This window comes from Haliotis rufescens, unplaced genomic scaffold (genome assembly GCF_023055435.1).
Source record: "Haliotis rufescens isolate VD_foot unplaced genomic scaffold, xgHalRufe1.0.p SCAF_16, whole genome shotgun sequence".
Classification (NCBI taxonomy): domain Eukaryota; kingdom Metazoa; phylum Mollusca; class Gastropoda; order Lepetellida; family Haliotidae; genus Haliotis; species Haliotis rufescens.
In genome coordinates this window covers 6,528,114-6,542,077 of record NW_025963846.1, presented here as the reverse complement: position 1 = coordinate 6,542,077, position 13,964 = coordinate 6,528,114, and the positions used below count along the sequence as shown (strand labels likewise).

General features: G+C 38.3%; 1 protein-coding gene across 1 annotated transcript; it reads right to left on the bottom strand.

Moving 5' to 3' along the window:
- Positions 1-2,052: 2,052 nt before the first annotated feature.
- On the bottom strand, positions 2,053-2,874 carry LOC124121908. The gene has a single exon (XM_046485037.2). The coding sequence runs from the start codon at positions 2,788-2,790 to the stop codon at positions 2,158-2,160; it is 633 nt and encodes a 210-aa protein (XP_046340993.2). The 5' UTR covers positions 2,791-2,874; the 3' UTR covers positions 2,053-2,157.
- Between the last annotated feature and the right edge of the window lie 11,090 nt (positions 2,875-13,964).

The window sequence follows — 13,964 nt, the reverse complement described above, 5'->3', positions numbered from 1 at the left end:
TCGAATGGACTTATTACGAAGGACATCGTTTAAGTAAGATACCATCTCCAATCCCACGTTTGATAATGCCCATCTCCGAGCAAACGAATTCAAGATTCCGTTCAGTTGAGTGAGTGAGTGAGTTAATATTTAACGTCACATCGGCAATATTTCAGCCATATCGTGACGAGAATTAATACATTAATAACAAATAAGTATATATAATTTATAAAAAACCTGTCAGCAAAGGACAGTACAATAACTAGAATATCACAGAGTGTATTAAAACTAGTTGAGGACCGTTCAGTTGAGAATGAAGATACTGATCAAATCATAGAGATGAATGAGTGTGTGAGAGGTTTAACGCCGCTTTTAGCAATGTTCCAGCAATATCACGGCGGGTAGAGATGAATGAAAACAAAAGCACTGCCAAAAAGACTTTTTGCATCATGAACCTTGTGGATGAATTTCTGTCGTCTCACAATGAATGTAGGCCCCTATTGAGGCCATTCTCCCTCGCGACAAATTGATCTCAAAAGAAAGGGAAAATTTAAGCAACCTGCCAAACAGATCCGATCCGTTTTTCCGACGACGAAGTAAATAAACTTTGGGAAACGGTCAGTTAGGCGCATACTCTCCCCATGCTATTAGTAACACACCGTGATTTTTTACAGTTCACTTTGGCCTTAGCGGCCCAACAAGGCTTATTTGAAGAGTAGGCAAACCCAATTTTATGAGGGCATGAAGCGTCTGGACTCATAGTCGCCATCAAGCACGTCTCTGAGTAAGTTGGTGATATTCATATAGAGATATATTATTAAAATCATACAGTATACCAATGCGATTATTCCTTTCAAGGAATGTTGTTTTCTTTTCACATGGCGCTATATTTATTTTGCAGATGCAATCTCAGTGACTGAAGCACTAATGAAGTCTCCTTTACCAACATTCAGTCCAATGGTTGCCAGACACTTAGATGGTCAGCACGCCATACAAGAGAGAATTTGGAACCTCATGATCGCCAAGTGTGCCAACCAACCACTACTAAAGTAAATGGCCTAATATGAACGAGCATCAACTTTACCGCAAACTTGGCAGCACGATGTATGCAAATTATCCCCAAAATCGCGGGGACATCAATGTCAATGATTATCAAGGGCGGTCGGGTAGCCTAGTGGTTCAAGCGTTCGCCGAAGACCAGGGTTCGATTCCCGACATACCCATCTGTGAAGCCCATTTCTGATGTCCCCCGCCGTGATATTGCTGGAATATTGCAAAAGTTGCGTAAAACCATACTCACTCACACACTCGCGAAAAACCCAGCCAATCCACTTAGATGACGCACCTGATCATAAACATTCCGACACACAACACATACGCCGCCGATAATAAGCCACTGGCTATGTGCTGACTTAAGCCACGTTCCGACCGATACTGGTGGTTGTAAAATGTAAGGCAACGTTGTTACAACACAACGTTTGTGTTTCGGATTGAGAAATAAACAGCTGGTTGAGAGGTGGTGAACAGAATGACGTCACTGGTGTTTACAACAATGGCACGGCTCTTCAACTGCCTGGGCAAAGCCCCAAAATGAAGAGCCTCAGAATAACTTCAGCCTTAAAGGGTCTTAATTGTCAATAATCTTCAAATGAGCCTCAGTGTCCAACCCAGAATTGAAAAATGAAGGGGGGACTGTCCCCCCCCCCCCATGTAGAAAATAGGGGGGATTTTGAAAAAGTAGGGGGAATAACCGCTTTCTTCAAAAATGTCTTATTGTGTATTATGCACTGGAACATCATCATATAAAAGTGTAAAAGATCAGAATAAAGAACTGAAATGAATAACAATGCCTTGTGATTTTTTCTATCAAATTTTAATCAATAAATCCAATAACGATTGAAGGATTAAGAAGCAGTACAGTCAAACAGATACAGTGAATGGATTCACAGTCACACCACTGACCAGTTCAAAACAGATCAAATTCAATAAATCCAATAATGATTGATAATGAATGATTAAGCAGTACAGTGAGTCAAACAGTTAGGAGTCACCCCACTGACCAGTTCGAAAGTGAAAACAGATCAAATTCAATAAATCCAAATGACCAATAATGATTGAATGAATAAGAAGCACTTTAGCCGTACAGTCAAACAGATAGTCACCCTAGTTCAAAACAGTTCATTGGTTGCTTAATCTAGAGAATTTCTGAAAGACCCTTCTTTGTTTCTTTGTTTTGAATTCTTCCAGAGCTTTTGGAGCATCAAACTTTGAGACAGGTGGACCCTCAATACTAATAATCATTAGCTCTTTGAGTGTTTTCTCTCCCAATCTGTTTCTGTGTGATGTTTTTATCATATTCTGATTGGAGAACCCCCTTTCACATATTGCTGTCTGCACTGGCAAAGTCAACCCAATGCAAGCAAGTTTCAATAAGTTTGGGAAGAGATCTCTGTGGCAACCATCAATGATTTTCCATAACCTTGGGAAACTGTATCTTGGATACTTCTGCTGAAGAAGGAATCTCTTCAACAAGTCAAATTCTTGTTTGGTTGACTTAGAATCAATGAGGGGGTGCATGTCATCCCTAGGGTTGCCATATTGAGATATCAGCACATTCAACTTCTCTTCACCATAACTGGGGAGATCATCTTCAACAACAAATGCCATGTCTCTGAAACCCAATACATCAAAAGATGAAACAACTGTGAGACTGTCTTGAGGGAATCTAGTGTTCAGGTTCTGTATGAGCCTCCTAAGAAAGGTGGTCATGGTAGTCTTCACAGCTGCCTGCTGTTGAGTCTTGTACTTCATTTCATGGCCATAGAGGTGATTGCTATCTGTCAACAGAGATTGAAACTCATGTGTGTAATGCCCTTCGTTTTCTTTCAGGTACTGAAGTTTATCAATGGTACTGGCAACAAGTGGTCTTTTTGCATCACCAAACTAAGCTCAGTTATCACTGGAATAACATCCATAAGACTCCAGGTCAGGGCAGCAAACTTGAAGTTGGTGATTGAATTCAGTAGATTTGTAGCCTTTGGATCCTTTGACAGTTCAGTTGATTGAAAATAAACAACCAGGCTTTCCCAGGATTTGTGAATAGCTTCCAACACATTGTAAAAGCTGAACCATCTAATGTCATGCATTTCTCTCACTTTGATGTGAGGCTGATCAAGCACTTCCTGTAATTTGGCAAGTCTGCTGCTTCTGACAGATGATCCCTTGAAATAATAGTACAGGTTTGTCAGAGTAGTTTTGTACTGTTGCATGATGTCAATCTTGGCAGCAGACTGGCTTGTACAAGGCAAGCCTATGTGCAACAAAATGCACGTTGATAAGTAATGGGGATGACCTTCTCAGCTCTGCCGCCACACCGTTTCTACAACCAGTCACTACACTGGCACCATCAGATCCAAAACAAAGAATCTTTTTTACATCAACACCAATTTCCTGGAAAATATCAAGGAGCTTCTGGGTTATGGCATCTGCAGATTTTTCACCCAAGTTGAAATTTCCAAGAAAATGTGATCTCACATCAAAGTTGCTGTCAACTAATCTAACATATAAAATGAGCTTTTCTGTCACTGAAATATCTGTGCTTTCATCAATTAATATTGCAACACAATAAGCATCCTTCAAATCTTCAATTATCTGAGCCATTTGCAGCATGTCGTGATCTGTAAGTGCCATTACCCCCAACATTCACATTTGTAACATTGGTGCACCCTTCCTTCTCCAACAGTTCTAACAGAGAACCATATTTTTCAATAGCAATGTTCTCCTTACAAAGCAAGTACACTGTGTCAATCGTGTGTCTATTGTGATTTGCAACTTTGTCCTAGCTACGAGAGACAACTGGTGATCGCCTGTTTGTGCATGTCTGGATAGTGTGGATGTTCTAAAATTATTGCAGCCATCGCCAATGAAAGTGTTACTCAATTTATTTTGACTGCAATAATCACAAATCATTGCACCAGTTTCATTTTGGTAGAGACACGGCCACTCTTTCAACCATTTTTTTCTGAAATACGCTTGTTTTGGCTTTTCTTGAGTCACTAGGACCGGGATCGATTTCCTCTTCCTCTTCAGATTGAGAAGTAACTGTGACTGTGGTTTAATCATTGTCTTTTTTATAACATCTCTTTTGTTTCAAAAAATCTGTAGTTTTTTTGGTTTTGCGCGACATTTTCACGATTCGAATCAAAAGATCGTCTGCAATGACGGTCGGCGATTCATATTGTATGATTTCAGAAACGAAACTAAAACGAACTAAAATGCTCAAAAATATTTTCAGAACTATTCAAGATAGAATATTTCTTCTCTTTTAACATCTTGTCAAAGGTTTTTGATTAGTCAAGTCTAAAACAACAAAATACAACATAAATTTGATCAAAGTTTTGATACGCTTTCTACTAAAGTAAATTATATTTCGTTTCCCATGCAAATCCTGTCGATAATTTATTCAGCAACCCAAGGGACGTAACTCGTGTTCGAATTTCCCTTTATTATCGATCGGTCTTCGACAGTTGTTTACAATGTTTGCTGTGAACTGTCATGCTTCGTTAATTGATTAAAGATTTAGTGAGTATTGAATCTAAAGGTAGGGATAAACAGCTGATAAAGTAAGTGACTGTTCAAGAAATTACTGTGTGCGACAGAGTTTTTTTATGAGGGGCGATTTGATTTTGTTTAGCGTGAATCGCGCGGTCTGGGTTGGACACTGGAGCCTGTACACGACAGAGATGGGGGAGAAGACAGGTCAGAGAGGAAGAGGGGTAAGATGAGATCATATACTTACATTTCTCTTAATTAGTTATATACTGTTATGACAGTAAATATGTTATTAAGGTCACCTTTTGAATAATTTGGACCATCCTTAGATGACACAAATTATGGGTGTTTTTTTTTTGTTTTGTTTTTTTTTTTTTATTCTTAGAACTATTTCTTTCTACGTGCCATAATGGCTGTATGATAAATATTGTGCCAGTCCAAAAAGCATCGGCCATGTTTTAATATAACTGTTTTATAACATGTTTTGCATATATAGTCATTTTGGTTATTTTGTAAGTACTAGTACTTGGCAGTGGTGTACAATAACAACCATTTGTCTCTTTAAAATGAAAGATACTTTGATAAAGTATGTTGTGCTGCTCTCACGTAATTTAACAGCAACTTTCAGCTCAGTCTGTATATATATTCTCTATTTTCAGAGAGGGAGACTCAAGCCAAGGAAGGTGTTGCCCGAGCAAGGACCATTCTCCACGACTCTTCTGATTCGGATTAAGATAAACAACTGACTCAAATTAAAACATAATTTTACTGTATGTAAGCGTATTTTGTTGTTGATGGGATACAGCTATGTGACGGCAGGGTTAGTTACCGAACGAGCCTATCCGCCCGATTTCGTAAGTCACCTCTTACAATGGGTAGATTCTGGGAATCGCATGACATGCTACAGATGTGGTAAAGACGCCCATGAGGGTTCTGATTGTATGACACCTCCAACTGCTCCGGAGACCATATATCTTCATCAAAGTCATGTCAAAGCTGGAAGCGTTAGTATGAGATAGTCAAAATCAAAGTTCACAAAAATATTCCATACCATGATGCAAAACCTTTGCTAAATGCCACCACTCCTGCACATTGTATTTACTCTGTGCTCTTTATATATTCCTCCCTCCTCTAATCTTAATCGTTCTGAACTACAATCTCTATAAGATCAGCTTCCTAAACCGTGTATCATAATGGGTGATCTGAATGGTCAGATTCCCTTTTGGGGAAGCATCAATCTAAATTCTAAAGGGAAACTCCTTGAGGATTTTATTTCTGATAATAACATATGTATTTTTAATGATGGTTCCAATATATATTTACATCCTTCTACTGGGACGTATTCTGCGTTAGACCTGTCATTATCAGATTCTAACTTGTTGAATGAATTTACATGGTCGGTCGATGATGATTTGTGTGGAAGCGACCATTTCACTACAAGTCTGAAAACTGACAAGAGTTTGCCACTAACGTTGCTATATCCCCCGCCCCTGTTGCAGAATGTATGACATAATTAAATCTAAACAAACCCTAACTTTTTTAACCCGAGGTGGAACTTGTCATTGAAATTGAAAAAAAAGAAGAGTTTTGAATCTAAGTCCATCTTGGTGCCATGGAAACGTAAACAATAAAAATTTCTAAAATTTCTAAATATCCAAAGGCACCAGTTCAGCATGTACCTGACAGGACTGCAAAGTTTGATGAAAAAATATCGAACAGTTTATGAGTTATGCTCCGGAAACGAACCCTACCCTCACAGAACCTAAGTCCATCTTGTTGCCATGGAAACGTAAAAAATAAAAATTTCTTAAATTTATAAATATCCAAAGGCACCAGTTCAGTATGTACCTCACACATCTGCAAAGTTTGATGAAAAAATATTGAACGGTTTATGAGTTGTGCTCCGGAAACGAAACGTGACGGACGGACGGAGCCCGTTTCTATATCCCCCGCCAACTTTGTTGGGCAGGGGTATAATAACCCATCTGACGTTCCGCGGTGGAATATTGATAAGGCCAACTGGTCTTTGTTTCAAAACCTCTGTACTGACAAGTTAACACGTGACATTTTCGAGAATGCTCCTGATCCTATTAAGTTGTTCTCGGATCAATTGAATGAAATAACTGATGAAACGATATCACGTCCTCTGCAAACCCACACATACGAAAACCATGGTTTGATAATACATGCAAACAAGCTAGAAAGATAAGGAAAAAGGCAGAAAAATAGTTTCGCCGACACCATACTGTTCATAACTTGAATCATGTTAAAATTACAAATGCAAAAGCACGACGTACTTTTAAACACAATAAACGCGTGTCATGGAGAAATTATGTCTCAAGGATCAATTCCCGAACACCTATGTCCAAGGTGTGTAATATGATTCAAAGGATAAAAGGAAAAAGTTCCAAATTTAGCGTTGACCACTTCAAAGATGGTGATCGTCCACTAACAAATAAAACTGATATCGCAAATAAGTTGGCCGAAACACTCATTAAACTTTCTTCATCAGCGAATTATGCTCCAAAATTTCAGAAATGCCAGAGTCAAGAGAAAAAGAAAAATATTAATTTTACCTCAGACAATGGTGAAGATTTATAATGAAGTGTTTTCACTCCATGGGCTACATACTGCCCTTTGCCAAGCTCATGATACTGCGACAGGAGATGACAATATAAACTATCAGCCCCTGAAGCATTTGCCTCAGTCATGTCTTGAGACACTCTTAAACATTTTTGATCAAATTTGGACTTCGGGGAATTTTCCCCCATCATGGCATAATGCCATTGTAATCCCTATACCTAAACCTGTCAAATTATAGACCAATATCATTAACTAGCTGTGTCTGTAAATCCATGGAACGTATGGTAAACAACAGATTGGTTTGGTACTTGGAAACCAAATTTAATTACTAACATTCAATGTGGTTTCCGAAAAAACAGAAGTACCATCGATCATTTAGTATGTTTGGATTCATTTATAAAAAATGCCATAAACAGCATGCGGTATCAATCTTTTTTTATCTACAATAGGCATTATCATTATGATACAACATGGAAACATGGTATTTTGGAAGATTTACATGATTTTGGTTTGAGAGGCCGTTTGCCTCAATTTGTGTCAAAGTTTTTAACTGACAGGCAATTTCAAGTCCGTATAGGTTCTACCCTGTCTGATCATTATAATCAGGACCAGGGTGTTCCACAAGGCAGTATATTGTCTGTCACTTTAATTAGTATTAAGATTAACAGTTTGGCAACTGTTTTAAATGACTAAATTGATGGGTCATTATTTGTTGATGATTTTAACATTTCGTGTCGTGGCAAATATATGCGTACAATTGAAAGACAATTGCAGCTTTGCTTAAAAAAAATTCAGAATTGGTGTCTTAAAAATGGTTTCAAATTTTCAAAATCCAAGACAAAATGTATTTATTTTTGTCGACAGTATAAACCAAATAAAGATCCTGCTTTGTTTCTTGATGATACTCCCATTAAGTTTGTTGAGGAGGCCAAATGTTTGGGACTATTTTTTTACCATCATTTAACCTATTTACCGCATATCAGGTATCTGAAGAATAAATGCCTGAAGGCTTTAGACTTATTGAAAGTCGTATCAAATTCTAAGTGGGGAGGGGATCAGACAACCCTCCTCCACTTATACAGATCACTTATTCGCTCCAAATTAGATTATGGCTCGACTGTATATGGTGGAAGCCTGTAAGAGTAAGCTAGAAAAAATAGATACCGTCCACCATCAAGGCCTGAGACTCTGTCTTGGCGCCTTTAGGACATCTCCTATTGGGAGCCTTTATGTCGAAGCTGATGAGCCTTCTCTTCACCAACGCCGTATTAAATTGTCTCTTCAGTATATTGGAACTATATTACAAAACTACGTTCAAATCCTGATTATGATACAGTTTTTCATCCACAATATGAAGAACTGTTTCAGAAGAAACCCAAACATATTCCACCTCTTGTGATTCGGATGAAACCCCATATTACTGCTGCAAGTATAGAACTGGATACTATATCTCCATACAGACTTTTATCAACTCCTCCATGGCAATTAGTTTCGACCGACAGTGGACCTAACTCTTGCTAATAACAAAAAGTCAGAAACAAATGAATTACAATATCAACAGGATTACATACACTTAAGGAGCAATTATGATTCTCACCTTTCTTTTTTCACTGACGGATCCAAGGATGGTGACAATGTGTCGAGTGCCACTGTCATTGGATCTAAGACTATCTCTTCCCAATTACCAGACAACGGCTCTATATTCACAGCCGGATCTAAGGCAATACTCACAGCTTTAGAATATATTCAACAGCAGTCCATCCACAAACAATTTATAATATTTTCTGATTCACTGTCCTGTCTTCAGGCGATTAAAAACAAGTCTTCTAAACATCCATTCATCTTGGGTATATTGGAAATGTACAATGATCTTGCCACTGGCCAATACGACATTGTCTTCTGTTGGTTGCCCAGCCATGTCGGCATAGTGAGTAACACAATGGCTAATGCTGCTGCAAAGACAGCACTCATCAAATCTGTGACACCACTTCTTATCCCTTACAGTGATATTAAAACTGTTATTAGATGTTACATCCGCGATCTAATGCACAAGAAGTGGGACTCCCAAGCAGGTGTAAATAAGCTACATGAAATAAAACAAACCATCGGTTACACTTACTTCGGTTGTCAGTCCAGATTTGAAGAGGTTATTATGCGACGATGTCGTATTGGCCATTCTCGTTATACACACGAATATTTGTTAAAAGCTGAAGATCCTCCATTCTGTATCCCTTGTGATGAGAAAATCACCGTCAAGCATGATTTGCTTGATTGTGTTGATTTCTCTCTCACAAGGGATAAATATTATCATTCATCTTCTTTAAAGGATCTTTTTAATAATGTCAGTACTCATTAAATTCTTGAATTTTTAAGAGAAATAGAGCTAATAGATACATTTTGAATAGATGATATGCTTTTTAAATAAGTTCAATATTAACATCAACTGAGATTATTGATGGTGGTGCCACTCGGGTGGTTAAAGTAGCGTAAAAAGATTGTCCCCCTGCTAGTGCCACGTAAATCCATTCTTGATTAAGTAATATTAACTTGTGTTTTAGAAATTGGATAGTATTGTCTTTTTTTAATATTGGCCAGCATACGGTACAGCCACTGGTAGCCAAAGGGATGGCATAAATCCTGCTGGGGAGTCATGCAGGAAGCATAGGTACTGTAAGTCCCCCATGATCTCCAGTAAGGTGGTCTTACTTTGGTTATTAGTGGTCTATAGCCTCGTTTTAATTGATAGGACTTAATCTATTTTAGCTATATGTTTAATAAAGAAATTATGATCCAGTTTGTTTTACTAAAAACTGTGATATACCTTACTATTTTACTGTCCTTGTCGACAGATATTTTAGATTTTATACCTTGTTCCCATCACTATATGGCTGAAATATTGCCGATGCGATGTAAAATATAACTCACTCACTCACTATGAGTCAGATAACGGTATGTTTACGCTCATCCTAAACGAATCAGAGCGGCAGAGGGGTGCAAATTAAAACAACAGCGATTCCTCACTCTAGACTGTGTCCTGTCAGAGCAATGCAACAGTTTCTATCCATCAGACCATCAGTGCACGGTCATATGTTCGTCCATTTTGATGAACGTCCTTTAACTAGATTCCAATTTCAGTAAATTTTAAGAAAGGCCCTGGCTTTTTCCTTACCACACCTCAATCTTCATTTGTTTTCGTCACACTATTTTCGCATTGGAGCGGCTACCACAGCAGCAATTAATGGGGTTAGCTCCAAGCAGATTCAGGAATATGGGCGTTGGAAATCAAACTGTTACTGCAAATATATCCGCATTACTCACCACTTGACAGTATACCTAGCAGAAACAAACACAGACTGACCACCCCATCCCGCCTCTTGCGTTTCCACGGGGAGAACGGGATAAAACTTACTTAATATTTTTCACTAACTCAAACAAGATATAGACATAATGGTAAATAAATAAATACCATAAATAAAGTAATAGGTAAGTATAAAGCAGATGTTATTATAACAAAGACGCTGCTAGTGTGTTTTAAGTTTCAGATGTATGGTGTCCAGTTATATGGTCCGATTCCACGACCATCTGGCCACTACATCGGACTCCCTACAGACGGGTACCCGCTGGCATCCAAAGGGCGGAATAAAGTGGATACACTTGTCGCCCGCAATGCCGAGCCGAAGTGTCTGGTTATCCATCTTGGATCAAACGATCTATGTACCAAGGGGACAAAGAAACTTTATTACAACATAGATCTGGACATAACATACGCTCAGCTTAATCTCCCGAATACTAAATTGGTATGGTCAGACATGTTGCCTCGACAAACCTGGCAAGGGGCCAGCCATGTTAAAAGAATTGACCTGAAAAGAAAAATCGCTTAATAGGCGGATTGCGGGAGTGACCAGGGAAGAGGGGGTTCTAAGATGTATCCACCCTCAGATAAAACCTGACGCTCCATTTTATACTCCTCGGGGAGTCCATTTAAACCGGGCGGACATGGCCAATTTTAAAACAAATGTATGTAGGACATTGTTTAGTTATGAGTAAAGGTACATTTCGGGCAAGTATGTAACTTCACTTTGGGGGAGGCGCATAATTTTTCTGTTCCCTCCCAGTCCCTTATTCACTCCCAAACTGCCTTCCACGTCATAATTTAATCCAAATGTAATATAATGTGTGGATGTCTGCGGTGTACAAAATGTATTTATTATACAAACCACGTTGTTTGGCATGGTGCTGTCGGGGGCTTTGGTTTAACACCATGCTGGTGTGTGTACGATACTCTGGCTGCCTGCTAACTACAGCGGGAGCCCAAATTGTTTTTGCCCGCTGTTTCCGCGGGGGGAGTGACAGTATCTTTGCTGTGGGTGCTGTCTGCCAAGTACGAAAGCCTATTAGGGCCAAATTCATTGATAACATTTTTTATTAAAAAGTTTTTATTACAACTTGTAAATACACCTTTACAACTTGTAATTACAACTTTACAACTTGTAATTACAACTTTTAAATACAAAATGTTATCAATGAATTTGGCCCTAATAGGCTTTCGTAGCCAAGCACGGTGGAGGGACAACTTGACCCGTGATACGGTCTATATGCGATTTCTAGATCGCGGTAGGACCTTGCTTATCGCCCCCGCCTGCATCATCCACACTCTGCCCATTATATCCCACAAAACATCATTGTTTATTTATCTTTCCTACTAAGGTAGTCTGACATAATTTGAATAGTTAAATATATAACAATAGAAAATGGAAAGAGCCTGGTAATCGTATATTTGATTTGGTTGGTCTGTTGTTTTACGCCACACTCGGCAATATTCCAGCTATATGGCGGCGGTCTGCAAATAAGAGTCGGGACCAGACAATCCAGTGATTGACATCATGATAAATGTCATTGTAATGGTACATTGATTATCTAGTGTAGGTAATATATATATATATAGTACTTTTGAATACTCACTTTGAATACTCACCTTTGTCAAACAGTTCTTCAATCGAAGAGGCAATTACAGACAGTTTAACTGTCCGAGTCACATTTCACAGTTTTATTATAAACTGATGTCTTTCCTAAATCACAAAAAAATGAGTGGTCAAATGAAAATGATCATGTCGAATGCCCACATGCCTGCCTTGTATTGAGTGAAGGATACTAGATGTTTTGTTTGTTTATGATATAATAATGTTCAAGTTCATAAAGTGCAATTATTTGTTTAAAGGCTATTATCTGTGTTTCCTGAATTCAACAGCCCATTCAAAATAATGAACTAAGCCCATGCCGCTCAAATCAATATGGTGTTTGTTTGTTTGTTTGTTGTGTAACGCTGCACTCCGCAATATTCAAGCTATATATCGGCGGTCTGTAAAATAATCTGGACCAGACAATCCAGTGATTAATATCATGAGCATCGATCCACGCAATGGCAAACACCGGTACGAAACAGCGGTCCAGGGGGCGCTGCGGAATTTCCGTCCTTGTTGCTAGCTCCGTATGCTATTGTTTACATACAAAATGCCTTCGCGCTGTTGCGTACCGCAGGAGACAGTATTATGGCGGACAGAGGCATTATGGTGCAGGACATATTTTCATCTTCAGATGTAAAGGTCAACACTCCAACAATGCTCAAGGCTCGAAGTCAGCTTGAACCCCAAGAGGTAGTCCACGACCGCAGAGTATCATCCAAGAGAATTCATATTGAGCGTGTTGTTGGACTTGGCAAAACTTACAAAATTCTTAAGAGGGAGCTTCATCCATCAAAAGTTCCACTAGGCACTAGAATTGTTCGAATTTGCTATATGTTGTCAAACTTTCGCCCAAGCATTGTAAACCGACTTGCATGAATAACTGTCCATTCTAAACATACTTCACACATTCATGTATGTTTGTATGACCTAGTGTTGTCTGTTCATAGCATTGAAAGTACAACAGTTTACTGCTAGTAGACAGGTGTGATTGTCTACTGTGACTGTATGGTAGGTATTAGACACGGCTCACTGCTGTATGATTACTGTTTACTCTGTTTCTTAATGATCTTGTTAAACTAATACAATCCGGAAACTGCAAAGGTATGTTTGTGAATGAGTTAGTTGATAAAATTAGCACATTGATGTTTGCTGATGGCATTTTGAATGCAAGTGACGCTATTGTCAAATTGCAGAAATCAGATGTAGCAAGCTTTTGTTGCAAATATGTTATGAATGTAAATTTAGATGAAACAATTATGATTGTATTTTGCAGAGGAGGACTTCTCAAACAAATTGAAAAATAGTGGTTCAAAGGTGAAATACTTTAAATTGTATCAGCATACAAGTGCTTGTGGATATTTGACACCACAAAATCTTCATGGGGTTTGGTTAGAAATACATTAGCACAATAACCTGAAAAGCCATGAATATTTTGCTCACATTTATATATAATGCAAACATATCTTTAAGAGTTGTGTTTATTGTTGACAGAATGATTGTGCCAGTCATTGGTTATGGACCAGGTATGTGGGGTTATTCACAAGTTCAGACAGTTTAAAGTGTACACATGAGAACATTGTCTGTTAACACAAGTACAAATAAAGCGGTTGTTATAGTACAAGGATGTTTGTGGATTATGCACACAAAGTAAGCATATTTATGTAGAAATGTTTATAGATTGTGGATCAATATTTAGCGACAAACATGTAACCGTACTTTCGGCTGAATTCTGAATACAAACTTGAACTTGAAAGTACAACTGGAATGTGTGAGAAATGTTCAAATATAACAACTTTATTGTGTTTTAACAATTGAAATGATGAATATATGTACATAACACTGTACCCATGATATTACATAATGGAAAAAATACCATTGAATGTCTCA

Bases quoted from the DNA above. Each gene is read 5' to 3' on its own strand.
- LOC124121908 (XM_046485037.2), bottom strand. From the start codon at position 2,790: ATGAAGTACAAGACTCAACAGCAGGCAGCTGTGAAGACTACCATGACC.